General features: G+C 56.6%; 1 protein-coding gene and 1 long non-coding RNA gene across 13 annotated transcripts; one reads left to right on the plus strand and one right to left on the minus strand.

Annotated features, from left to right (window-relative positions):
• Positions 1-7916: 7916 nt before the first annotated feature.
• Positions 7917-12592, minus strand: LOC111093880. Its single transcript, XR_005383522.1, has 4 exons — positions 10175-12592; positions 9253-9430; positions 8859-9004; positions 7917-8046 (listed from the first exon to the last, which is right to left on the minus strand). It is a non-coding gene; the product is annotated as an uncharacterized LOC111093880 (long non-coding RNA).
• A 33-nt stretch (positions 12593-12625) lies between these two features.
• Positions 12626-24765, plus strand: LOC111093879. Of its 12 annotated transcripts, XR_005383706.1 has the most exons (7): positions 12626-12848; positions 19357-20163; positions 20983-21115; positions 21697-21791; positions 23036-23160; positions 23577-23922; positions 24205-24743. XR_005383706.1 is itself a non-coding variant. In XM_038583351.1 (5 exons), exons 2-5 carry the CDS (start codon positions 20086-20088, stop codon positions 24427-24429), a joined length of 711 nt encoding a protein of 236 aa, XP_038439279.1. In that variant the 5' UTR covers positions 12626-12848; positions 19357-20085; the 3' UTR covers positions 24430-24765. The 12 variants fall into 12 exon arrangements, 2 of the variants coding, with proteins under 2 accessions (XP_038439279.1, XP_038439278.1); XR_005383703.1 differs by having other exon boundaries at positions 19357-21115; XR_005383708.1 differs by lacking the exon at positions 20983-21115.
• The last annotated feature ends 2417 nt before the right edge of the window (positions 24766-27182 follow it).

The raw sequence follows: 27182 nt of genomic DNA on the forward strand, positions 1-27182 counted from the left end.
GCAACATCACCAACAAGAAGGAAAAAAAATGTGGGGAACGTGTTTCTGAGCAGACCACCAGGAAGACACGTGCCCAGAGCAGGACAGCCGAGACAGGAGATGGGCACATGGGTGTCCAGAGACTCAGTGTTCATGCTACGCCCTTCGGGGGGTGTAAGCCTGGTGCATATCAGTTCCATTGAGTATGTAAACAATGAGGATCTCTTATGTGTGAGCATGTCGGGTTGTAGGGAAGACATGGGTGGGAGACCATGGTGAGGCCTAATCCAGTTGATACAGAAAATATGAGTTGCAGACATGGTGCTGTGAGTTCAGACCCCAGAGGGAGGCCAGCACAGATCTAAAAAGTCAGAAGAACATCTACAGAAGACAGGAATTGTGTGGGTCTCACAGTTGAGTGGATGGTGGACAGATAGTGAGGAAAGAGATGGACGGGGAAGATGGTCAGGGGAGGAGCCCACTCACCGTCCAGGATGACTGTGAGGTTCACCCAAAGGGCAGCAGGAGTTTGGTCCAGCCCTAGAGCCACAGATGGACTGGCCTCACTTCAATAACCTAAGCACGAAAGGTGGGTCCATACCAAGTAAAATGTAAAGAGTATATAAAATGTACAGAAACTATTTCTAATTTAGAGTGCAACATTTCTTAACAACTACATCTGTCTTGGTAAGAAATGATTTCCCAAGTGGGCTCTCATCACATGTTCATAAATGAAATACTTGCCTATGAGTGTCCTGATACAGCACACTCGGATTTCTCTCTCAATTTCCCCCGCCTTACAGAAAATGAGGGGGAGTTCCGTTATGTTCATCCCCCACACACAAGCAGAGGATGGAGAGGCAGCAGCTCCCCTTCCTGAAGCCCAGGCCCCCGCACTGAGGGTGCGGTGCACACATGACAGCTGAATGATGCCTGTCGGACGTCAGAAGGGCTACGTTAGTGCAAGCACTGGAAAACTATCTGCAGGAAGCCTTTGATTTCTGGGCTGCCCTGCATGCAGGGTCCACTCAGCACGTGTCGTCACCACTTGAGGCAGGACCAGATCGGTGCATGCGGGCAGGTGGCAGGCTGCTCAGGGGGCTCCCACCCATGCGCCTTGCCTGCCCCATCACAGACAGCAGCTGGCTGCTGAGCCACAGGTGGTCGGCCCTGGAAGTTCTGAGATGCATTACCGTGGAAGAGGGATCCTGGAAAACACTCCTTTTAATCAGCTAACTATGGTTGCAGATGTGTGTTTCTTCCTTTGAGGGAGTGAGGACAGGAGTCCGCGGGAGAGCCTCTCTTCAGGGAACCCAGGGCTTGGCGAGGCTGCTGGCCATCACCATAGTAGATGCAGCCTCGCAAGGTGGCCTCGGATCTGCACAGACTGCCCGCCTAGACCACAAGGCCCCACTATCTCGTCCCCCCCCCCCCACCAGTCACTCTGCCTGTCCTGGCCTGTCAGGCCATCCAGAAGGTGAGAGGCTGGCCGCCGTCCACGTGTGAACCCTGGCCTTCAAAAGGACCTCAGTCCACAGCGACAGTAACAAGAGGAGCAGTGGCGACCACAGCAGCAGAATCAGAAGGCCAGCACCTTCGTGTTACCTTTGAAGTTCCCAGGAAAGATCCCTCCTGTAGAATGCAGCCAAGACTGAGGGTGCCGAAGGAGCTAGGGACACAGGGTCCCAGGGATGACGGCGTGGGGGCTGCATACGGCAGCAGGAAGCCTGCAGGATGTTCGGGAGCTCCCTTTGCCAAGGGCCTGGGAGTGCACGGACAGCAGCAACGCTGCAGATGCAGAGTTCAATGCATCTGAAGGAAAGCAGTGAGCAAGTGCTGCTGAACCAGTTTACACCAACACCACACGGGACCAAACTGGGGCCACAGGACGGGACGGCAGGGGCAGCACCCAGAAATGCTCCGTCCTCTCTCAAGTCCCACTGGCTTCTGGACATAAGCAGAGGGACAAACGTCTGTTTCCTTTAACGCATCATAATTGCTACCACACAAAGCATCCTACAGCCGCCGGGTGCCTGGGTGAGCGTAGGGCACGGAGCAGGGCATTGGGACAGCACATGGCGAGCCTGGGCTGGGCACCTGAGCAGAATCCAGGAAGGAGCTGGCAATGACATCCTGACGCAGGGGCCAGCAGGCAGCCCCAGGGGGAGGCATGGGCTGTGCAGCCGCCCGGGCTCTGTCCCTCTTCACCCACACTGGCTTCTTTCCCCAAGTGTCACTATCGCTTTTCCTGAAAGAACACAGCCCTTGTGAAGGCCATTCCCAGCCCCAAACTCTCGGTCCACCTGCTCCCAGTCCCCCGGGCTGGCAGGCTAGTGACACCCCCGGAACCCCCAGGGCTGGACCCCGTCCGCCCTCCCTCGGCCCAGGTCGTCCTGGCTCTCTGTGAACTCAGGGCTGAGCTGTCTTATCTTCACGCCCCTGAGCCTGAGGACGAACGGGCTCGCCAGTTCCCAGAGCTTGTTGGCCACAGGATGGGAGGTCACGATGGGTGTGGACAGGAACCACATGACCCGCAGGGCACCACGTCCAAATCCCCCATGACCTACTGCCCTCCACCATTAGGACTCTTCATGTGTGAAGACACCACGTGTCATCGTGGATGCGAACAATCACGACCACGCTTAGTACCTTTCATCCATGGTTTTAGATTCCGTGCTTGAAAAGGCCTAGAGAACCTACTTTTGTAGGCCCCCGCCCCGCCCCGCGAGGGTCCAGCAGAGAAGCGGGGTCACTGGTCTCGACAGGGAGCGCTCCAGGGGCCGCCATTGTGAAAACTTGGCCAGGTTCTCCCCAAACATTCCAGACTCACATTATCTCAACCCAAGGAAGGTCACTCAAGGTCATCACCCCCGTTTCCTGGGGAATTGCTAACTCTGCCAAGAGCCCTGCTAAAACTGTGTTTCCTCCACTAGAGATGCCTCAGCGAGCAGGACAGGGAAGCTGCCCAAGGGCCCCGAGTCCAGGGACCGACATTGGGAGTCTTTCCTTTTGTTCCTCGCACGTGCCGGGGCACGTTGGCAGGGGACGCCGTCAGTGGGGGCAGCCCTGGCCGCTGCAGGAACTGAGGCCACACACAGGACGTCCTGTGGGTTTTGTCAGGCCCACTCCACGGACAGGGTCACCGAGGCTTCTGGTCAACAGCTGGAAGGTGACACACTGAGGCTCTCATCCAGTTTGTCTGATGCGAGCCCCGAGGACGTTGTGCCTCCACAGGTCACTCTTGAGAACCTTGGGACACCATTCAGTCCTGGCTCCACGAGGATACCTGGTAGGACCCCGCCTGGAAGGGACTAACACAGCTGTGAGGGCACCAAGCCATGCTCTTCATCAGGGACCACGGAGGAGTCCCTGACCCGGGACAAGCCAAGGCACCCCCGCAGAAAGAGCCACACGTGGTTGGGCGCTCAGCCACACTAGGCCTGAGATCAGGAGCTACACAAACGAGGCCTTGTGGGACCATCAGACCCTGAGGGTGGGAGGAGGCTCCAATCTGGAGCAGGGACCCAGCGATGCAGGGTGCTGCCCAAGGTCACCTTCCAGGAGCAGTGGGGCCAGCGGCTAGTCCTGGCCCTCAGACACTCAGGCTTTCCTCCTCTACCCCTTCTCTTTACCTGGAGCTGGAAACACCAGGGAACGTGAGGACACGGTGAAATCAGAGAGGGAAGCACGCAGGGTGCAGACAACCTGACCTAATCTCTTAGACTGAAAGCACTTGGTCAGGGCTGACCAGTCAGGCTGTCCGGCTTGTCCGAGGAGGGCATCCATGCATCCGCTACCCCACGTTCACTCAGCATCATCATGTGCCCAGGCCCAGGCAGGTGCTGGGGGAGCTCCAACCTCGTATTCCATGGGCCGACCAAGACTCACCTGTGAATGTCTCCTAACTACACATGTCGCTGAGGGAAACCCGCCCTGGGCTGACTCCAGGGACATGCGCTCAATTCTTTTTGCACCAAGTAGAAAGGTAACATCCTCTTGTTAGAGAATTATGCCCGACAAGCCTGATTGCTGCAGGGTCCTTGCAACATTTCCGAAGGTGTGGTGAAGGTTCTTTGTTAGTATGAGGTGACGCGTCTCGGAGCCCAACACCTGGAGTCAGAAGCTGAGAGTGAGAAATAAAGAAATACCTTTAAAACAATAATTCCAGATCCTACAATGAGCCACTGGGTCCCATATTCTTCTAAGCATCTTATAAATAATCATGTTCTGGGTTGGTTTTTTTTATAATAGGTGATTAATCATCATAAAGTGACCTGTGGTAGCGTAATTAAATCTAATAGTGTGCTGCGGCTGTTACACGAACAGACCTCTGATTTATGGAGGGGATGATTGGGCGTTCAGAAGGCCAGTTCCACTTGTAGCACAGCCCCCAGGGGAGCTGGTCCAGGATCAGTACCGACCCTTGGGAAGGGACCACACGCGGGGAGCTCTTCCACAAAACTTAACCACATGAAACGTTTCACAAAACTTGGAGTTTCCCATTCAAAGCAGGACAATAGCTTTTCCCTTGGGGCAGCAGAAAGGAGATGAGGCCACCTGAGAAACATTCGGGGTCCTGATTAGAGAGAGGTTTGGGGTTTGCAGGTTCTAAGGTGATGACAGGTCAGACCTGGTACCCAAAAAAATACCGTCACGGCAGGAAGTGAGTTCTCCTAAGTCAGGACACTTGACACCTGGAATTTCTGAGAAAAGTTAGAACTGTATTATACAAAAAGAAGAAGTGACCTCTGGACACCTGGATTTGTGGCCCCTGCGGCCGGGAGGGAGCTCGTCCTCGGCAGAGCGCTCCTCGCACCTGCACACGGAAGGCCTCCCGCGTTGTGTGAGCGCAGAGAGGCCCCTCTAAGGAACCGCATGCAGGAATGTCTTTTTTCTAGGATCCCAGTGAGCGCCCAGCATCCAGTCCAATCCCAAGGTGACAGTGGGGACCTGGATGTCAGCCCCCTGGGAAGGGAAGTGGGCAGATTGGGACTTCCCTTGTTTGTTTCTCGTTTGGACACGTGCTGAACCGGAGCCCCCTGGACTCAGGGTGTCTGGCGCTCGGTCACAGCCGCCCGCCGAGGGGAGGGGTGCGAGGGGAGGGGGCAGGTGGGGACAGGTTGGGGACAGGGTGCGGCTGTTTGAAGCGGAGCCCCCCCCCCCCCCCGCCCCACGAGGGTACAGGCAGGGCGCTGGGAAGCACAGAGCAGCTGGAACCGGCGATGACAGACGGGAGGCAGGAGCGCCCAGACCTGTGATCACAGCCCCCGCCTGGGGCAGCACCCAGGTGCCGTGGCGCACGGAGGCAGGGCGTGCAAAGGCAGCCTCCAGAGACAGCCCTGGAAAATCCCCAGAAACGCCGCGATCTGACGCCACAGCGGGCTTGTTTGGCTGAGCACGAACAAAAGGCCCAGGGCCTGCCAGCGTTCCATCAGCCGCCCTGGCGCTGGCCGCAGAGAGCCGGTCCCGCCTCAGCCTTCGGGCCGAGACGGGGCTCTTCCCCGACTTGAAAGAGAACCGTACGAATCGGGGACGTCACACACGATTGTGGCAGGATTTGCCTGACAAAGGTGCACACATCGTGCTCTGAGCCTGGCTTTTCAAAGAATCCACCAGTCATTAGCTGTGGATCTCTGTCCTCACGCCTTCAGCCTCACGTTGTTGATAGTACACCAGGTAGGTGACTGTTCACTCGTCCCCGAGGGATTCATGTTGTACAAGTGCAAACACCACTGGTGTCCCAGGGCCCACCCATCCCCTGCATCTCTGCGGTGCTGTCCCAGGGCCCACCCGTCCCCCGTGTCCCTGTGGTGCTATCCTAGGGTCCACCCATCCTCTGTACCCCTGAGGTGCTGTCCCAGGGCCCGCCCATCCCCCCGCGTCCCTGCAGTGATGTCCCAGGGCCCACCCATCCCCTGTGTCCCTGCAGTGATGTCCCAGGGCCCATCTGTCCCTCGCATCCCTGCAGTGATGTCCCGGGGCCCACCCATCCCCTGCGTCCCTGCAATGTTGTCCCAGGGCCCATCTGTCCCTCGCATCCCTGCAGTGATGTCCCAGGGCCCACCCATCCCCTTCGTCCCTGCAGTGATGTCCCAGGGCCCACCTGTCCCCCGCGTCCCTGCAGTGATGTCCCAGAGCCCGCCCATCCCCTGTGTCCCTGCAGTGATGTCCCAGGGCCTGCCCATCCCTCGCGTCCCCCACAACCCCTTCAGTGACACCCCTCAGCTCCACGCCTGCCGTGGGGGGAGGCTGTTCTGTTCATCATGACCTCTCATGCCGGCCGAGCTCAGTGGACGCTGGCCGGTCCTCCCCCAACTAAGGGGATCATGAGGAGGCCCAGTGAGGAAGACTGTCCCCGTGCCTGGAGAAGCGCCCTGGCCCAGACATCCCCCTCACATTACCAGCTGCCTCTGCATCATCAAACCCACATAGAAAGAGGGACACAGCGCCCGCAGTATGGGGTCTGAGCCCCTGACAGCAGAAGGGGCCTCTCTCTTCTTGCGAGACCCTGGCTGCATCAGCTCTACTTCCCATCCATGCTGCTCAGGGCTCAACCCTGAGACACGTGGAGTCACAGTTGGCTGGGCCCAGGGCAAGGCAGAGGCTTAGAAGATCAGGGTCTGGCTAGGCAAGTGTGACGTCACTGGGCGGGCCATCGGGAAGAGCACCCATGCACGCTGCCCTTCCCAGGCAGGACTTCTGCTTCCCTGGAGCCCTGGCTCTATGCTGAAGGCACTTCATGTGATTAGGCCAGGCTCACCCCAATGACTCAGGATACTCTCCTTTATTCAGCAACTTAACTGTGGAGTTTAGTCCTGTCTACACAGTACCTGGATGAGTGTTTGAGCCAATAACCAGGACATGGGCTCCAGGCAGACACAGGCCGCTCCACCCCACTGTCTGGAACTAAGCGTGAATGGCCAGAAGCTCCAGGGAGGAAAGCATGCCACATGCTTCACTAAATTAACAACAAAACTGAGGCTCCATCTGCTTCCTTCACCTCAGAGGCATGGTCAACCGGGCTCTACCTGCCAGCCGTGGGGACAGGTCAGTGCAGGGGCCATAGATTCATGACCACAGGACAGACCACAGGATGACAGCCCATACCGCCGTGGAGAAGCAGGTCTCCTTCTTGCCCAGCGTGCACACGGCCTACAGACCAGGCCGACGCAGCATCACGTGAGCTTTGTGCCTTGGAAACAAAATACAGACGCGGAGCTTTTGCTGTGAGTGAGAAGCTCTCCCGTTTCTCCAGCGCACACGGCAGCCCCTTGGTCCCCAGCAGTTGGCGTCATGCGCCTGAGGAACCCAGGATGTGGTTTCTCCAGAGCCGTGAGGGCTGCGAGCCCAGGGGCCTGTTTGCACCCTCACAGGCTGCACACTGAACCAGCAACCAGTTCACCTCCAAGCTGCCGGAGCCGTCCCTGTAGCCGCCTGCTCCCTGCTGTTTGTTCCAGCCCTGGGTCTAGGAGGATGGATTTCCCACCGTGGGCCCTCGCCCGGCAAGGAGGGAAGGGACACATTCCAGAGAAGGGACACAAAGGGCAAGACTCACAGCAATGACCAGGGGAAGGTACAGCCCCTGAGCTATGATGAGCAACATGCATGGGGTGGCTTGGAGCTGGGGAACAGGCCTGGCCCTCAGGTCCTGGGGGCTCAGGAATGGAGCGACCCGAGTGACCTGCACACCCATTCCCCGGGTGGAGGGGTCAGGGGCTGACCCCTCGGAGGTGCGGAGAGCACCCCCACCCCACCGCCAGAAGTACCGAGGGTCCCGGCGCACCCTGGGGCTCAGTGGGAACAGCAGCCACTGCCCCCACAGAATCCTAAACTTGGCCCCATGTGACTGACTGTAGGGTCTGAACAGAAGCCACCTGCCTCGTTTACAATGCTTAATAGGAAATGAAACTAAGAAGTGATCTTAAACCAGTAAAACTCTCACCTGCTGAGAAGACCTGACCGTCTGCGTGGGGGCCAGTGAGCCCCAGACAGGACGGGTGACAGCCGGGCTCTGGGAGGCTCACGGGCACACCTGGCAAAGGAGCTGCCTCGGCAGGAAAGATGAAACTGGAAGTAGGACGAAGGGGTGAGGAGAGCTGTAAGCAAGGAAGCCGTCAGGTGAACGATAGTGGCCTGCAGGGAAACCGCGGCCCTGGACGGAACCCAGCTCAGTGGGCAGCGCGATGAGGGCGCCAGACCAGAGCCACAGCTCCGAGGACGCTGGCCAGCTTCAGCCAACTCCCAGCGAAGTCTGGCATTAACCCAAAACCAGGAAGAGAAGGGGAAAAAGGGGGACGTGTATTCACGTAAGAGAGACAGGAAAACGCAGGAGCAGAGCAGGAAGGCCACGCAAACAGGCAGTGAGGTACAGCACGGTCTGTGAGGCGGCCAGGCCTGCGCTCCTTGGGACACGTCCCACGACAGCAGCAAAGCAAGCGCGCCACATCGGACGTGATTGAGACGCAAAGCTTGAGGTCACCTAGATGCAGCTGAAGAACAGGGACACGTAGCCACAGAAGGACAGAGGGAAAGTACCCCAGAAGCACGGGCCCCACAAGGGTTTGCAGGGCGCGTGGAGAATCCCAGGACCGCAGAGCGGGAAGACAGCCTGATCCAACGGTGACAGGAGATGCGCTCAGTAAAACGTGTTCGGCATCATCAGTCATCAGGAAAATGCAAATGAGTCCACTGGGCAATCTTACAAATTGTTGTAGAAATGAGAGACGGTGCCACCACATCGGGCCGTACCGTCTAGAAGCCTCTTAAAATTAGGCGTGCTCACCATCTCCCCCAGCCAACCTGCTCCCAGCTACTCGTGTGGAGTGGACGCAGGCATCCCAGGGAGTCCCGGCCACAAATGCTCATAGCATTTTACTCACCCAAAGCCAAGGTCTGGCAATGCCCTGGGAGCCCCTCGGTGGCAGAATGGAGACACCAGGCAGCGAGCTCATGCGGCAGTGACTGGGGCTTGTGCCTGCGGCCGGCGGGGACACGGACCAGCCTCATAGAAGCCCCCTCCGGGCACCTGCACCAGGAACCACCACATGTCATGCTCTGGATGAGGCTTTTTGTCCAGTCAACAGAAAAAAAGTGCTGATGGCAAACAGAGAGGCTGTGTCTGGGGTCCCAGGGACTCGCCGGCCGGGGAGCCCTCCAACCTCTCAGGGGTTTGTGTCTCCCCATTTCCTGGGGATCTACATTTGTCAAAAGTGAGAGGGGGTTAGCTGAGTTTTGGATGTTTTACCTACACTTGTAAATGTTCATAATACGGACCTCTATATAAAAGAAGCTGTCACAGCACAGAGCTCTAGGTGAGGGAGCCTCGGACTCGTGGGGAGGACATGTCCTCGCGTCTCTGCCCACCCAGATGTGCGTCAGAGACCAGCCAGATGCGAGAACGTGTCATAAAGCAGGTGCAGGCAGGAGCAGGGAGGGACCCCAGGAAGCAGACCTACATGCATTTAGGATGAAATCATAAAACTCTCTCAATGTCTCATATTTTTAACTTTCATAAACATGTTGATAAAGTAAATGTGAAAAAATAATTAATTAAACGGTGGCTTGTGGACCGAACGTATCAGCCAACCAGACAGAGGGGAGCGGGCGCCTCTGCCGGCTGACAGGTCACAGCTGTCACCTCCTGCAGGAGGCTCCTTGCAGACAGCCTGCCCCTGGGGTACACGGGGAAAGGGCTGCCAGGGGCGCAGGGGAGCGTTTCGGGAGATGGCCTGGCGGGGTGGCCTCCGTTGGGGTTCAGATCCTCCCAGGTCCCCTTGAGGTCCTGCTTCAACCATGTGCCAGTGCAAGACCGCCCAAGCCCAGAGGCACACCCCAGGCCGCACCCCCACCCCAGGGCAGTGTCACAGACTCCAGGAGACCAGCCTCTCTGTGAGTCTGTGCACGAGGATCTGTGCACACATGGCTCAGCCTTCACGAGGCCGTGAGGCCTCAGCTTTCCACACCACGAGCCTATCAGGCCCACCATTTGTTCTCCAGGCCAGTTAGACCCAGGGGCTGGTGCCAAGCTCCCACCATCGGGCCATGTGGACGTCTGCCAACGGGCTCTGGGCCCTTCCAGCCCCGGGTGTGAGTGCATGCTGTGGGGACCCCACCCCTGGGCCCCATCCTGCTCCTGCTATGGAACGCCATGCAAACAGTCCTTCCAGACGCCGCACTTTGAGAAGGGACAGCACACCTTCGGGGGAGAGGCCGCCCCGTGTGTCAGAGGCGGAAACACTCGCTGCGGTGCTCCTGTGGCAGCACGAGGAGCAGGACGTGTCCTTTCCGGCTGCCGCTCGTGGTCAGGGCTCCTCCTGGCACAGAGCTGACGGCAGCAGCCAGGTTCCTGGACACGTGATGAGACCAGAGGGAGAGAGGACGATGCCACAAATAAACGAATAACAATGCTCCATTCTCGAGCTGAACTCAGAGGCAGTCTAAGCCGGCACCTTCTGGGCTCACGACTCAAACCATCCCCCTTGTGTGTCCCCTGGCTGCACAGAACCCTATGAGCACTGACCCCTGAGAAGTGTCAGCCCACAGTGCCGGCCGTTAGGGACAGGCCTGGGGGTGAAAGTCTGCGGGGCATGCTGTCGGGCCCTTTGCTGAGGCCCTAGGAACATTTCCAGACATGCGTGTGAAGACCGCAGGGCCTCCTACGACTCTGCCCCCCACCCCGGGCCCTTCCAGCCTGAGGGAAGGGCTGCTGAGGATCCCTGAGCCTTGTCCACAGCCTGGGAGTGGTCCTAGGGGGTCCTAGGGGGCCTGTCCTGTGCAAACACAATAGATCATAGTCCCGTAGTCCGATACACGGGAAGCCCACAGGGTTTAAGGAGCAGGTGGCCGAGATGGTACAAACAGTCTCTGACACCCGCCAGCCTTTCACAGGCCTGTAAAGCACACAGAGAAGCCTTCTGTTCTGGAAACATTTGCCGTTGCACATGGAGCAGGAGGGATGCCCCAGAGGGCAGAGCCAGGAGCCCCGGGAGCAGGGGCCCCGAACAGAGTCACCGACAGCATGTGCTTCGCTGCACGGCGCAGCTGCTGGGGGCCGGCGGCTTCGGCTGTCATCCTTCATCCCCTTGCAAGCAGGCCCATCCTCTGTAGTTCTGCGTGTCTGGTCCCCTCGCTGAGGACGGGGTGGGCGAGCAGGATGTGAGCCACACCCAGGATCGGGGGGCCGCCACCCCGAGCAAAGACGGAGGCTTTCGCTTGCTCGCTGCTCCTCAGAACCATGAATCGTCACAGAACTTGGCATCTCCAGAGCCTACTTTTATTATCATTTACCTTGAAAGCAAGTGTCCTTTTTCTGGTCAGAATATGTGCGGCAGCAGGAGGTAGGCTGGCAGCCGCTCCCTGACTCGGGGCTGCGCCCGCTCCTCCAGAAAAAGTCGCTTCCCAACTGGGGTCAGGATTCCTTGTGCCTGTGGCGGTGCCGCCCAGTGGGCAGTGGGCTCGCCATCCTTAAACACCGAGTTCTGACGTCCACCCGGCGTCCGTGTCCTCACCCTCCCTGGCCCAGCAATCTCAGCGTCCGGGACTGAGGAGCGAGGAGCGAGGGGTCTGGAAGCCCGCCCGCCACGGCAGCCCCTGCTAAGTCCCGTAACAGAGGGTCTGCAGCACCTCAACAGGTGGGCACGTGAGCACCGGGACGTTCTTGGCCGAGCTCAGCGTCCACGTGATCAACATCCCCCTTCCTGTCCCCGCAGCCGCGGCTCCGGAACCCACCTCAACAGCAGAAAGTTCATGTTTGGCACCTGCAACACCTGCCACGGTCCACGCGGCAAGGACACGGACCTGCGGCGCGTCCGGGCTGCCACGCTGTGAGACATGCGCGTCCTCGAGGCAACGCCTGCAACTCAGACACGCTGAGAGGCGCCTCTTCAAACATCAGCTGATGTAAATTCTGAAAGACGGCATTCTGCTCAGTAAATTACCACTTAATATGTCGGAAAAGCATGCCGGATGAGAGAGAGATGTATTTATTGAATGGCACAGACATTCGGGGATAAAGCAAAGATATTCCCCATGTGGCTTAGGCCATAAATGTGGAACCCACAAACATACAATCACTCGGAAAATAATATTGCAGATTTCAAATTTCTCTGACTTGGACTCGTAGGACTTAAAAATTCAAAAAAATACCTTCAGCCTTCATTCCTTTAAACGGCCGAAGTTCTAAAATCCCAGTTGATTAGAGCTGTATTCTCCGTAAACAACAGTTCTGAGAAATTGAAAGATATATTTTCTGTGAGGCTCGTGTATTCATTTCACTGTACAACATAACCCAGGAGATTTGAGGCATTTAAAAGAAATTTTCCTGCTTTCTCTCCTTGCCATTGATCTGTCACAGCACGGAAACGCTGCTGTCCCTTCCGACTGCTGACACTGGGGCCTCCTGGCCTCCCTGGGCTGCAGGCCAAGAGGTCAGTCTGTGGGTGGGGGGTCGGTGGGGCGAGCGGCCCCCGTCCTCCCCGCAGGGCAGGTGCACGGCAGGGATGGGAATCCAACAGGCAGGCGTCCCTTCTGCTGTCCCCACAGCTAGTCCCCTGTGTCCACCTCGAGGCCTCTAGACAGGACAGGTGGGCACGAGGCTCCCGGCAAACCATCAGGAGACCCGGTGTTGCCATGGAGACCTCAGCTCCCGTATCTACAGCAGAACCCCAGGGTGGCACAAGCCCCTTGGCGGGTCTGACAGTGGTCTAGGACCCTTGGCGCCATCCCGAAACACCCCGCACCTGCACCCAGTGCTCGGGATGGAGGGGACGACCTTCCGGGCCACGGGGCATTGAGGCCAGGCAGGAGGGATGGAGACACCAACCACAAACCAGAAGCAAGCACCCCCCGGGCAAGGGGAGAGTGGAATGCAGGTATGGATGAGGGACAGGGCGGCCAGCCCGGCAGTGAAGGTGGCGCCACGCATGTGGTGGGCAGTGGGAGAAGCTCAGATCCCGCGGCAAGGAGACGCAGCCTATGAGGACCCGGCGGAGACGCCCAGGCGCATAGACAAAGCCATGTGGCAGCAGCACCCGATGGCTGCGAGGCCCAGTCCCAGGCACTGGGAGACAGGGAATTCTCTGCAGGCCGATGTGACACCTGGGCGTCCTCAGGTGGGAGTGGCATGTTGGCGTCACAGGCTTCAGCGGTCACGCCAACTACAGCCAGGCCCGGGGCACACAGAGCGGACGCAGGGAACGGGACACAGGGCAGGAGGTGACCCCCGGGGGACTGGGGCCGCAGGGGTGTGGCTGGGGGCTTGTTGGCTGGCTGGGGACAGTGGGGAGAGAGCCCCCGAGTTCCTGCCCTTCGGTTGGCTTTGAGCGGGAAGCGGAGGCCCATCTCTGAAAGGACACTCGGCAAGCATCTGAGCAGGTGAGTGTCTGAGCAGCGGGCAGACGGGGACGAACCCCAAGCACCAGCCCCTGGGAAGGGCTCGACGATCCCGTGGGGAGACAGACATAAGCAGTGCTCCCATAAAGATCCCTGGCTTTGTGGGCCTCTGTGTGCTGAGTGTGGGCTCCGGGATTTGAGAACCACCCCCAGGTCCAAGACCAAGGTTTCGGGAATGACAGGGGAGGAGCCCCCCGGGCTAGCGGCATTCTGTGGACAGGGCCCCTGGTTTCTCTGTGGGATGTTTGTCCAACCGGGAGCCCTGCAGGAATCCCAGGACAGGCTAAACCTGGGAAGCTCTCGCTTTTCCCAAAAGGTGGTGACACTTAAGGGTGATGGAATGAGGGCTGAACCTTCTGGAAGTTTCCACCCCCCCCTTGTGGTATAACCCATTCCCCTGCAACCCCTGAATGCTGCCCTTCGAGGCTTCTGGAAGGGGCTCAGTGAGCCCTTGCCACCTAATTGCATGGCGCCAGCAAGGCCTCTTGAAGCGCAGGGTCCATGCTCCCAACCAGGCCACGTGGGAGGCCACGGAGGCCACTGGTACTCAAGAGCTGGTCAGCACAAGAAGCTCCTCCCGAAGCAGCCTGGTCATCGTGCACCCCACGGCACAGTGCTCCCCAGTCTTCCCTCATGGAGGACAGCAAGCAGAGAAGCAGGGATGGCCCTGCTCATCTCGTGGGGCACACATCCACCAACGTGGGGCACCGTCACGGGCGGATAAGAACTTAAGGGATTGTTTCCAGGTTGCGAGGAGGACCCTTTCTCTCCTTCTTGGTCTAAGTATCCAGCACTCCCAACCACAGAGGCCTGTAAATCCCACACAGGGACATTATTCGTTGGACAGGTCTCAGCAGTAACCGGGCCCTGGGACAGTTCCCCAGCTCCAGAACCCGATGCCACAGTGCTGGCTCTTCAATTATGCATCAACCTCAGCAGGAAAAAAACCAGTGCAGCCTGCTTGGAAGAGACCATCTCTCCCCCGAGCTCCTCCCCAAACATCCCTCTAGGTGGACGGGAAAAAAAAAAAAAAAAGATACTCGAATGCTGGGAATTACAATCTTTTTATATTAAATGAGTTTATGTTGAGGGAAATTAATGCCATTAAAACCCGAATCAAAGGGTGGTGGCTGGCTGGTTCCTCACCATGGTTCAGGCGCACCGTTGTTTCCAGAAGCTTATCAGGCCCAGGCTTTGGGAGCCAGGGACCACATGCCCGACGCTCAGCCCTTCCCTTGATGCTCAAAGGACCTCAAAAGCAGAAAACTTGTTTCTCTGATTCCACAAATTACACCATAAACCCTCAAGCCTGCGGAGCCTCAACAAGCCTGGTCTCCACTGACGGTGCCCATGTCCACACCCACAGCACAGCGTCAGACGCTTCGGGGGTGGAGGCCACACTGAGTGGCCAAGAAAAGCAGAGGGTAGGTGGAGAGACTCAGAAAGCAAGGGGCCGCACGTGCATGCTGTTGACTCGGCCTGAGACCTGGGGTTCGGTGTCGGTCTGCCCCACACTCGTTCCTGCTTCCACAAAGGTCTGGGTGCGCCATGCCGTCCAGCCCCCATCTGATGCCTTTGCTTTGAAGCATGGACAGATTCAGGCTGAGTGGAGATGGGGTGGAGACATGGCCTCCTTCCGCCTGGACCTCCACCTCCCCTGCACAGGCAACAGCTCTCCATGGGGACGCAGGAGGAAATGGGGATTTTGGAAGAGCAACCGTCAGTCTTCAGGGACAGGACCCTCCCTCAGGATGTCTTGGGAGGGAAGGGGAGAGACTAAGACACTAAGTAAATCATCAAGTTTAAGGGACATATCACCACATATGCATTCCTTGTGGAAATAACTTGGTGGTAAGGATGGAGAAGACGTGCAGGCCGACCTGCTCCACGCAGGCTCCAGCAGTGACTTCACTAAGACTGTTTTGCTTCTCCACAGACTTAACACCTTGTTTGCAAAGATAAGAAGGACGTTAAGAACTTTTTGGGCCCAGAGTCTACAGCCACGCTCGTGCTAGAAACCAGTGCAGACCTGTGCGTCTTACCCTTGGTGCTTTAGCAAGACTTTAATGCCAAAGACCCCCAAACATGTGGCTTGGCCATCTCTAGTATGTGCATAAGGGAGGGGACATCTCCCAAAGCCCCACGGCCACTGTCGGCTTCCTCCACAAGCTGGATGCCCCACATGGCCCGGCTGTGCCAGGACGGCAGGGGCCCCATGACTGGACCCTGAACGTCTTGTCCTCAGTGAGACAGAGGCTGCAGTGGCCCGTCCTCCACCAGCCCTTCCTGACGCGGTCTTCGGTGCCCCTGGGTGCAAAGGACAGTGCCCCCGACACCTCTTAAGAACAGGGTGTTACCCAAGTGACAAAAGGGTGACAACAGGGAGAGCTGGGGACCTCACTCCAGACCCCTGGGCAGGCAGGGACGCCTGGGGGCCGACAGTTGCTAAAGGTAGTATGTGGGTGTCTGGGAGGAGGGCAGCCTGACCGAGGACCGGGTGGACAGGACCTCAGTCACCAGCTCAGCAGGACTCCTGCTGCAAGTGGGCTGGTGGCCCAAGAACAGGCTGAGCTCAAGGAAGGCTTCGGGGAGCTGGGCCCTGGATAGGGTGCACTCCGAGCCAGCGTGTGTCCTGCCAAGACCTACACTCTGTTGAGTTATTCGGATATCCCATCTGCCTGGTCACATGACACCTACGGACACTTTTGGAGGGCTTAGTTGAGACTCTTGGCTGCAATAATCTGTATTTCATGATCTAAATCTCTGCCTTCATTCCAAGCTTTCTCAACATCATGGGCTATTTGATGGCACCACAGGCTGGCGTGCTCCAGGCCATCTGCTCTCCAGAGGTCCAGAGGCAGAACCAGGCTGGGGTTGTGCACAGTCTCAGTTACCCACAGCTTGTCAGGGCACATTCTGACTTAGGAGAAAGAGACAGCCAGGTTACAAAGCAAAGCCAGGATGGCCCTTCTCCATGTCCAAAATCACTCAAAAAATCCCAGTCAAATCTCTAACATTCTCACTAAAAGAACAATGGCAAAAATGTCAGAACATGGTCACATTAACATCAGCCAGTGCCTGCCCTTACGCTTCTTATTCATGAATTTATCCAATCAGTCAGAAATATCTATGGCATGCCTACCATGTGCCAGGCCCCGAGCAAGGCCATGGGCAGGGGGTCAGTCCTGCCCTGTGGGATCCTGTGTGACAGGCATCAGGACAGCTGGCACAGAGCTCGGTGCCATGGAGCAGGCGCCACACAGACTCCTCTCTTGATTTTTAGAGCAAGGTAAAGCCATCTAGTAATTAGGATGAGTCAAGAAGAGGTAGGAGCAAATCAAAGTGGTACAGCTCTTCTATTTCCACACACACTCAGCTCAGGTGGCTTCCCTCAGTCACGCTGGGAAACACCTTCATATCAGCAAACACGCAGAAAGTAATGCTCCAGGGGGTGGAAATGAACCAGAAGCCCTTGCCCTAAATTCCCAGGCAGAAAAAAAAACCTTCAAACTCACTTAAGTTCTTTACAAAGAAGACCTAATTCATGCTGCATCTCCACATGGGCCAGAGGGAAAGGCGTCACTCACTGGCCTCTGCACACAGGAGGCAGGAGGCCCCCGAGGAAGGGGAGGTGAGCATGTCTCAGAGGCCCTGGCAGCCGGCCTGGGACCCACACCCCGAGGGAGCAAACCCGGCATAGGCAGTAGACAGGGAGCCCCTGTTCCCCCGAGTGGAAGGAGGAGCGTTCTGATGCCTGGATGGTCAAGCCACCTCCGTGCCACCTACTGAACTCCCAGCGGCTCCAGAGAGGAAACCTGGAAGTGCAGTGGCTGGAAACGAGCCCACAGTAATTGCCGTGGGTCTGCTGAGATTCTGCTAACTGCTTCCAGGAAGGGAAGAGCATCCCCGAGTAGCAGCGGCAGGTCCTCCAGAGGGCCACAGCCCAGCCAGAGCCCATTCGGACAGAAGTAACACGATTTTATCACCTTGAGTTACAGATCCAGGTGCGCTAATGGAAGACCATGTGGATCCCAAGTGCCCCTAGGTGGGGACTTTCCTGGCTGCTTTTGTCTGCTCTTCTCAGGGAAAGGTCTTTCTTTGGATACAACTTTGGTCTTTTCTCTTTAAAAAAAAAAAAATAAATAACCATATGTTCCAGCTGATTGTTGCTTCATTTTCTAGACACCATGCATTGCCACCTGTGCTGGCTTGTCACCTAAGTGGAGTAATGGGTACAGATACAGCAACCCACTGAACTCCCATAAAATAAATACTTAAGAATGCTAGCAGACAATCAAAGAGGCTCTGAAGGCCCTCCTGTAAGATTCATCTTTTCTTTATGAATTTTGAGGTTTCTTATCGTGATATACATACAAAATTTTTGAACCCATGAGGATAGTGTGAAAACACATCAATAGAGACTCCAGGGCCCCCTCAGTCGTAATAGACAAAAATTGGAAACAAACCATATATCCATCTTCCAGTGAATCTGTACACAAAATGTAGCATAGGCATCATGGAATCCTACTGGTAATAATAAGGAACAAACCACTGTTTCGTGCCACATGTAGACAAACCTCAAAAACATGCTAAAAAAAAAAACTAAAACAGTATGCTGAAAATGCCAGGCCTATAAGAGCATATACTGAATTATTTCATTTATGTAAAAGTTCTAGAAAAGGGAAAAAATAACTACAAGAAGAAAATTATAGAAGCAGACCAGTAGTTACCTGACATGGGGCTGGCGTTGAGGTTGGGGGGCTGTTACACTACTTGATGTGTTTGGACATCTGGAAACATTATTACTAGGTATTTGACAGAGGATGAGAATGTGTGGAAAATGTAGTACTAGCTTCATAGAAGATCATGTCATGAAAACAATCATGCAAATATTAACTCCAGGAAAAATGCAAAGTCACATGGCAAAGGAAAAATAATCACAGGACATAACTTGACTTAGCAGTAAATAAAAATGATTTATCCCAAACTAGTGGGTAAGTGTGTTAGGAAGTCAGGGAGAGAACGTCTGGGTGGCTCAGTCCATGAAGCATCTGCCTTCAGCTCAGGTCATGATCCTGGGGTTCAGAGGATTGAGCCCCCTGTCAGGCTCCCTGCTCAGTGAGGAAGCTGCTTCTCCATCTCTCTCTGCTGTTCCCCCTGCTTGTGCTCTCTCGTACTCTGCCAAATAAATAGGTAAAATCTTTTTTTTTATTTTTATTTATTTATTTATGATAGTTACACAGAGAGAGAGAGAGAGAGAGAGAGAGGCAGAGACACAGGCAGAGGGAGAAGCAGGCTCCATGCACCGGGAGCCCAACGTGGGACTCGATCCCGGGTCTCCAGGATCGCGCCCTGGGCCAAAGGCAGGCGCCAAACCTGCTGCGCCACCCAGGGATCCCAAAATCTTTTTTTTTAAATGAAAGGACATGAGCAAAATACATCATTACAATCTACTTCCTCCACCATTTTGAAAGTAACACTTTAATGCCAAAAAAGTCAGAAGAACAAAAATTAAATACTCATTTAATTTTTTCAAGGAAAGGGATGCCTGGGTGGCTCAGTGGGTTAGATGGCTGACCCTTGATTCCAGCTCAGGTCACAATCTCAGGATCCCAGAGGATTCTCTCTCTTGAGGATTCTCTCTCTCTCTCTCCCTCTGCCCCTCCCTCCACTCACACCTTCACTCTTTTTCTTTCTGTGTCTCTCAAATAAATGAATCTTTTAAAAAATTAGTTCAGGGATCCCTGGGTGGCGCAGCGGCTTGGCGCCTGCCTTTGGCCCAGGGCGCGATCCTGGAGACCCGGGATTGAATCCCACATCGGGCTCCCAGTGCATGGAGCCTGCTTCTCCCTCTGCCTGTGTCTCTGCCTCTCTCTCTCTGTGACTATCATAAATAAATAAAAACTTTTAAAAAAATAAATAAATAAATAAAAATAAAAATTAGTCCAAAGAAATACTTTCTTTCTTAATTGTATCATTTTATTGCAGATGAATGAAAATTTCCTCGTGGCCTAGTCGTCATCTAGGATCAGCACCATCATCAAAGAAAGTGGACAAGCAGATGGAAGAGGACATTGCTAAGTTAGGCTTTCAGCAAAGGCCCTTTCTACCTTTCTCTCTCTTTCCCTGCCTCTCACCTGGAATGCAGATGTGATGGTTGAAGCATCAGCCGCCACAGTAAGACTATGAAGCAAACTTAGGATGGCAGTCAATGAGGTAGAGCAGAGGGTTAGAAGGAGCCCTGGTCCCTGAGGAGGTTGAAGCTTCCGTGACTGCACAGGCTGCTCTCCTCCAGCCCCTTTGAGAAGAGGGAAAGTTCTGTTCTACTGTATTCAAGCTGCTGTCATTCCCAGTGTCTGTTATTAGCAACCAAGCTCAATTCTTAGAGGATACAGCTTTGCCGACCCCTCTTTCTATTCTTGCTTAGAGGCCACCTACCTTTCCCTGGGTGTATTCCAAAAATGAATCTATGCCTTCAGCAAAGACTATGTCCACAGCGAGGAGCTGGGCCAGGAGCTAAAAGCTAGGCCTCACTAGTCTCTCCTCCTCAGATCGTCTCACTCAGGGACTTTTCCTGAATATCAATCCACAAACCTCTTCTCAGCAGTTCCCAGGCTCCATCCCAACAGGCCAGGGCTGCCCAATTCAACTCACATTCAGAACAGCAGGAGACTGGGCTACAGTGTAGCTACAGCGGCCTCCACCTGGACCCAGGAGATGGGAGTATCTGAGGGCACTTTCTGGATGGCTCGCAGAAGCAACAATGCACCGAAATATCCTCTGGCTGTGACTCTGGTGAGCCCAACATTCCCATCTCTGCGGACGTGACAGCTCCCCTGGCTGGCCCGAGCTCTCGGGCACAAGGGTGATGCTCACAGTGGGCCCAATAGTAGCCCCCAAAGGACGCATCCATGTCTTCATCCCCAGGCCTTACCTGGGAAAACAGAGCTTGCATATGTAAGCTAGTTAGGGACTTGAGGCAAGAGCTGCTCAGGACCACCTGGGTGAGCCCTAAATAATGACACGTGTCTGTACAAGAGACACAGAGGAGACGTGCAGACAAGCACTGGCGAGAAGCCATGTGAAGGTGTAGGCAGAGACCGGAGGACAGGGCCACTAGCCCAGAGGCCCTGGAGCCTCCAGCAGTAGAAGAGGCAGGAAGGACTGTCCCCCAGAACATGTGTGGCTCCAGGAACATGAGTACCGATTCCTGTTGTCACAAGCCCCCAGTCTGTGACATTTCTTATGGCCACAGAAGGCTAATGCACCCTTTCCCTCATGCTCATCCCTGTACTGCCAGGGCCCAGGGACCCCACATGCTGCCTGAGGCTCCCTCCTTGCCTCGGACCCTGTTAGTTACAGGTTTGCTCCTGTGTCTGCAGCCCCAGAGGTGAAGCCGGGGCTGGCGGCCTCAGCTGGGGGCTCAGCCCCTCCAAGAGAACAAGGACAGACCATCCACCACCAGGCACCGCCGTTAGGGGAACCCCAGCCCAGGGCCTTGCTCCCCATGTGACGCCCCCTCCCCTGAGCCCCCTGCCCTGGGCGTCCTGGGGGGCAGCCCTCGCTGAGCCGGTCTCCCTAAGTAGTCCTGTTTGATGCCCTTTCCCCAAACAGAGATGCCCGCCAGGCTAATGTTTCTATGGTTCATTATTTTTCTCATGAAAAGTAATGAGTTTTAAAAGAGTTCACCTTCTGGAGATGAAGATCTGGCTGGAGGACCATTAACGCTGCCGACCCCAAGCCCCAGGTGCACGGAGATCTTTAGAAAGGTCGCGTCTCCCTCACTGGGAACAGGTCCTGGGGGAAGCAAGGGGCGCTCTGATATTTTCCCGAAACACATGCTCAGATAAGATGTGGGAACAATAGAAAAAGTCCTTTAAAATAGTGTTTTTTTAATTGAACACATGAGATCTCAGGGATTTTATTTAGAGACTTTTCAAACATGTGGTGGGTAACAGGCCACCACCTGTTTTTGTGGATGAGGTTTTGGGAGCGCACGACCCGCCCAGGCACTTGGTGTTGCAGGGCTGCTTGGCTGTGATGTGGAGCTGGATGAGTGAGACGGTGGCGGCCGTCGCGGGCAGGAGGGTGTCCCTTTGGGTGGCCGCTCGCGGGGAAAGGCTGCTGATCCTGCAGCAGGGTGGGAAGGGCCAGGTAGTGCGCTCGGGGCACCGCCTGCCGGAGGGGATGGTGGCAGCTGGGGATGGTGGCAGCCGGCGCTAATGCGTCGTAACAGACACCTTGTTAACCTCATCTCTGAGTGCCCTGACTACAGTCGTTTTTAGCTGCCTCTTTCATCTTTTCTGTGTTTTCCAAACTTTCTACAAGGAGCATTATAACTTATCAAAAGACACTATTTTATGAGAGCTGTCGTGTTGTTGAGCCAGCCCAGCCAGCACCATCTCTTCCCTCAGAGAGAGCAGGTAACAGAGGGAGAGGTGGACGCAGGATAATAGAGATGGATGTGCTCCCGCCAGCCCAGGACCCCAGTGAGAAAGGGTCGGGAGTGTAAGGCATGGCCCTGACATGTGTGCAAGGCCCTCTGAATGTCTTGTGTTCCCACCCCTCACGGGGCACGAAGCCACCCACCTGCCCCTCTCTGCACATGTGGGGACTGAGGGCTGCAGGGCTGGAGTTTTCTGACTTGCTCCAGGGCTGATCCTGCAGGGATGAGGGAGCCCGGGCGCATGGCCTCCATTGGGGAACAGGTCATAGGAGGGCTGGCCAGTGCGGTAACACTGCAGGGAGACACACAGGTGAGGAGGCTCTGTCCCAGGCTGCCAGTCACCCTTGTCTGGCCGTGGGTGTGCATACACACGTGGAAGGACATCCTTCCCTCCTCAGAGCAGTGACGGGCCCATTGCAGAGGAGTGACCCAGAGCATGCACCCAAGGAGAACCTGCAGGGGACACAGGGCAGGATCTGTTCCCTGGCGGCCCAGAGGTCACCGTGTCGGTCCTGTGTGGCCTCCCGGGAGTCCGTTACTTCTCGCTCCTGTCAGCCTCCCCTTCTCAGGAAAAGGACACCTTTTTCTCAAAGTCAGCTAAGGTTCCTCGAGGATGAAATGAAAATATTTGCATTTATTTCAGAAAAATACAAGAGAATGTTGGTGAGGCAGTTAGGCTGGTTAAAATCTAGAGTTCAGCGGAGTGGCTCCTCTCTGGCCATGGGCCCGTCTGTCCACTGAGTGTGGAGCCAGATCGCTGTGGAGCATACCCTGTCCAGCCACCGAGGAGCCTCCGGCTCTTCCTTTCCATCCAGACATGAAGCGCACAGAATGCAAACTGTGCTGCGGTCAGAGAGCCATGTCAGCCCCAGCCCCTCATAGGTGGGCGTGCAGGCCCCTCAGCATCCTGCATGGTGGGGAGCTGGCCATGCTGTCACTACCACCTTCGGGAGACATCTGAACCAGAATGTGTTACCTGTCCTCACTGTGTGTGGCCAAGTTTGCCATAGACCCCAGACGTGTCAGGACTGCAGACAGCAGCTCACAGCTTCACAGCTAGGCCCCCAGGCAACAGTGACCCCCCTCCCTCTGGGTGGTGCAGGACAGGGACTGCCTTCCCTCCAGGTGGTGCAGGACAGGGAGCTCCTTCTCTCCGGGTGGTGCAGGACAGGGAGCTCCTTCTCTCCGGGTGGTGCAGGACAGGGAGCTCCTTCCCTCCAGGTGGTGCAGGACAGGGAGCTCTGTCTAGTCTTCCTCAGCCCTAGGACATCTAGCGTCAAGTGGGCAGTGGCCCATCCTCGAAGAGGCTGTCCCCAGACAAGGGACAGGCCCACGTTGTGCACAGAGTAAGTGCTCCCTTGGGCTCCTCCCCCCTCTCACTCCTGCATGACCACAGCCCTTCCTGGACGGCGGGCCAATGGTGGAGACATCCCAACCACCCACACCCTTGGGGCCCAGGAGCTTCATTCAGCACGAGGGAGCCGCATACAGTCAGCGTGGTGACAGCTCACAACTGAGCTCGGGAAGTGGACAGACTTCTGGAAGGATCCAGGACTCAGGGCCTGGGGGTGTGGGGCTCCCTTCAGGGTGCAGCCTGTGATGGCTACATGTGTAGGAGGCTGAGAGCAGACTTCCCTCTCTGGGAAAGGTGACACTGCCCACTTGGGCTGGGCTCCCTTGGACACCCCAACCAGCCACCCTCCTCATGGATGCTGAATGTCTCCACCCCCACCTTCCAATTTCTTCCCCTCTGAACCCTCAGTCACCTCCAGCTCCCTGCTCTGCTCCAGGACGCACCAGCCACAGAGCAGGACTTGCATCGACAGCTCCAGTTCCAGCCGCATGGTCCTGTTGTCCAACCCATGCCCACAAGGCCTTTGCTCTCACTCACACACTCCAGTCCAGTCCCTATGGAGCAGCCCTGGCATGTGGGACCCCTCGGTGCCCTGAACCTCTGGGCCATCAGGGGCATGCAGGATGAGCTGCCTCCCTCAGGAGACGCACTGCAAAGGGGAGTGCTGGAGGCCCACCCAGAATCTGCCTCCAGCAGCGGTCCCCACACCCAGCAAACTCTCCCGAGAGTGGCCAGTGAGCACCTGCAGTGCTGGGTGAGCTCACATGATGGGTAGGGTCCCCTGGGACGCCAGGGCAGGTGTCAGCGGGGGTGGGAGGCCACTCCCAATATTCCCAGCAGGAAGGGAGTCCTGGAATTCCCAGGGCGGAGCAGGGCCCAGCTGAGGCCACACTGGCATCAGGGACCCCACACGCCACCCCAAGTCTCCTCACCCTCTGGGCTGAGCAGGGGGCTGAGCTCCAAGTGTCTGGGTGTCAGGTGGGGTACTACCCACTCAGCTGTGGAGGTCACTCCCCTGACACCCCGACCCGACCAGGGACCAGAAGTGGCCAAAGTTTCAGGAAGGGCTGACTCGCTGGGACGCTGTTCCCTTCTGAAGCTGTGTGACCAAACACCACAAGCCACGTGTTCCCCGCTCTGCACGGCTGCTTGGGCCCCGGACAGCTCAGGGTGTCGGCAATCCAGACCCGTGCTGCTGTGGCTGGCTTCTGAGATACTGGCCCCTTGGGGGTCTCGGAGTTCCCAGCTGAGCCACTGCTGACCCCCATCCCGGTCTGGACACAAGCACAGAGAAGAGCCATGTCCCCCCGGCAGCGTGCCTGTTAAGGCACCGTGTTGGCCACGGTGTCCCCATCGCAGGCAGGTGACATGAGCCTCCCACTTCTGTGTAAGGGAAGCCCTGACGTGGACAGAAGACCCCTCCCGCAACTGCGAGGGGCTGCTGGCTGCCCCACCGCACCCAGCCCTCCTGGCCACAGAGCCCCGCAGAGCCCGGCGGCGGCGGACCGGGTGCCAGGCCTGCGTGCGGTGGGTGGTGCGCAGCCCGCAGCTGCTGGAATCTCTGAGGTGAGCAGCACATCGCTACGTCCCACACGTTGTTTTCCTTGATTAAAAACTGATTTTCTGCTCTGCTCTCAGAATTGGTTTTCATTGCCTTTGGAGGAATAGAAGGGGGAGGGATAAAAAATCTACTGTAAATAATCTTCCTTGGGAAAGAGATGGAAGAAAAGAAAACCTAATTTGTCTGATTTTCTTTTTTATAAAATAAGCTCATACTTAATGAAAACAGTTTATGCTGTGCATATATCATCTTTATGTTCGGAGTAACCGTGGAGAAATCTCTGCTTTAAAGCATCCCCGGAACGCGCACGGCGGGGAAATGAGCCCAGCACGTCTGCGGTGTGGAAGCCGGGGCACGGGGCTGACTAATCTGTCCCCACCGTAACCCCCGGCACGGGGAGCACGGCCTGCACCGCGCCCGCCAGGATTTAATATTCTGTTGGATAATTGAAACACTTGGGATTAAACTAAATGCACTTTTAGAATCACAGATCTCCTGTTTACTGTAAATCCTTTTTCTTGAAGGAAACTAACAATTTAATAACACGTCTCCAGGCTCTACTCAAATGGGTCGTCTGAAAGATGAGATAAAAAAAAAAAAAAAAAAAAAAGAATAAGAAAACAGAGCAGACAGAGGCAAGACCTCCTCTCAGGAGCTAGCAGACCCCCAAGCGCCTGCGGCCAGTGGGGCTGTGCTCTGAGCGGTCAGGGGCGCCCTTGTCCCTCTTTGCCCATCCAAACAAAGGGGGGGCCTCTGCCCCCTGGGCCCCCTCACTGGACGGGGCTCCAAATGTGGAGAGTCACCTGGACCCCGCCACCCCCCCGAAGGCGCTTGTCCTCTGAGATGGTGGAAGGGGCTCTGTGGGTGGGAAGCAAAGAGGAAGGTGCCTCCCCCTTCACCCCCGAGGCAGCAGAGCTTGAGTCAGGGGGACTGAAGGACAGACCTGCCCACGGCTTCCCTGCTCGCTCACTCTAGCTTTTCCCACCTTCCTGCAGAAGACAGCTTATCTAGACGGTGCCCTTGGACCCATTGCATGGGACATGGAAACTGAGATGTGGCAAGGAGTGTCCGTCCCAGGGGGGCAAAGTCGGGACTGGACCCCCACCACGGCCACACGGAACCCCCCAGCTCCTGCTTCGTGATCTCCCGAGATGGCACTCGACAGGGCAACCTCAGGGCAGGGGCAGGCATCCAGGCCATGCCACGTCCGGCCAGTGCCCTCCTCCCGGAGCCCACAGGTTACCCGGGGCTGACCGCACTGTCCTGGGGAGGAGACCCCAGGGTGCCACGTCCGGCCTGGCTCATCACCCCTGCCTCCCCAGCCTCTGTCCCCGACAGGGACCTTGGAGGCACCATGGGGCAAGGCAGCTGAGTCAGGGAGAGGGCTCGGTGCTGAGCCTCTAGGAGCTGCAAGGCCCTGGGGCCAACCCTGGGAGCAGACTGGTTGGGGGATGTGCTGCCTGCACCCGGCCTGCGCCCAGACCAGGCCAGACATTGCAAGAGGCTTCCAGCATCCCCCCATCCTTCACCCACTTCCGGGGGGAAGAGACGGTCTAGAGGTCCCATGTGGTACACTGTGAGCAGCGCCACCACATCTACTACATCCCACAGACGGCACACTCACTGCCTGACTTCAAACCTGGAGAGGTGCTCACAGCGGGAGGAGGACGGCTCCCCGGGACGGGGGACGGGGGACGGTGTGTGCCAACGGCTGTGCGGGCTCCACCTGCTGGCTGCCCACGCAGCCCCTGGCCCAACGGCAGGCCGTAGAGGAGCCAGCAGAGGGGAACGGGCTCTCACATCCAGGGGCCTGGTTATTACCCGCATTTGATGAAGGAGAAGCCAAGGCTCTCATCATCTGTGGAGCATGGCCCGGAGGAAGTGTGCCCGTAATACCCACTGAATGACTCAAGCAGCTTCACACAAAGCCACACTCAGAACCGTCCACGGTCAAGAGATCCCAGGTGTGTGCGCATGTCCGTGCCTCACTGGTGGACAAAGCACTGGCCCACAGTAGCTAGCAGGCTGTCCAGGAGAGCTTGGCTCCCAGAGAGAGGTGGGCTGGATTTCAGCTGGGCCACGGGGAACACGCACACAGTGGCCGGTGCCCCCAGCAGGAGAGGGAAGCCCCACATACATGCACTGTTCCGGGACTTTCTTACATCACTGGGCTGCAGCTCCATTAGGGAAAACTGATCCGTGCCAAGCCGTGCCAAGCCAGCCTCTGCTTCTTTGCAGGGTCGAGGGAGCACTATGGGGTTTGCTCACCGTCTATTACTGGGGTGTGTGCAGCCCTCCGTCCTGTGCAATGGGAGCTGTGTGTGTGGAATGAGAATCAGCAAAGTTCACGGCCGCACCTGTGTTCTGTGGAGCCCCAGCCGCAGCCCTCGGGCCACTATTTGGGCGCGTGCTGACATTTGAGCGTGTAAGTGTGCAAGCAGATACATTCGTGT

This window comes from Canis lupus, chromosome 34, assembly GCF_011100685.1.
Source record: "Canis lupus familiaris isolate Mischka breed German Shepherd chromosome 34, alternate assembly UU_Cfam_GSD_1.0, whole genome shotgun sequence".
In the NCBI taxonomy this organism is placed as follows: Eukaryota; Metazoa; Chordata; class Mammalia; order Carnivora; family Canidae; genus Canis; species Canis lupus.

Excerpts from the sequence above, each read along its gene's own strand:
- LOC111093879 (XM_038583350.1), top strand. The coding sequence starts at position 20,086 with ATGGGAGTATCTGAGGGCACTTTCTGGATGGCTCGCAGAAGCAACAAT. Across the intron at positions 20,164-23,035 it reads ATCCTCTGGCTGTGACTCTG|GTGGTGCAGGACAGGGAGCT; the intron begins GTGAGCCCAACA and ends CCTTCCCTCCAG. Across the intron at positions 23,161-23,576 it reads AGGCCCACGTTGTGCACAGA|TCACCTCCAGCTCCCTGCTC; the intron begins GTAAGTGCTCCC and ends CTGAACCCTCAG.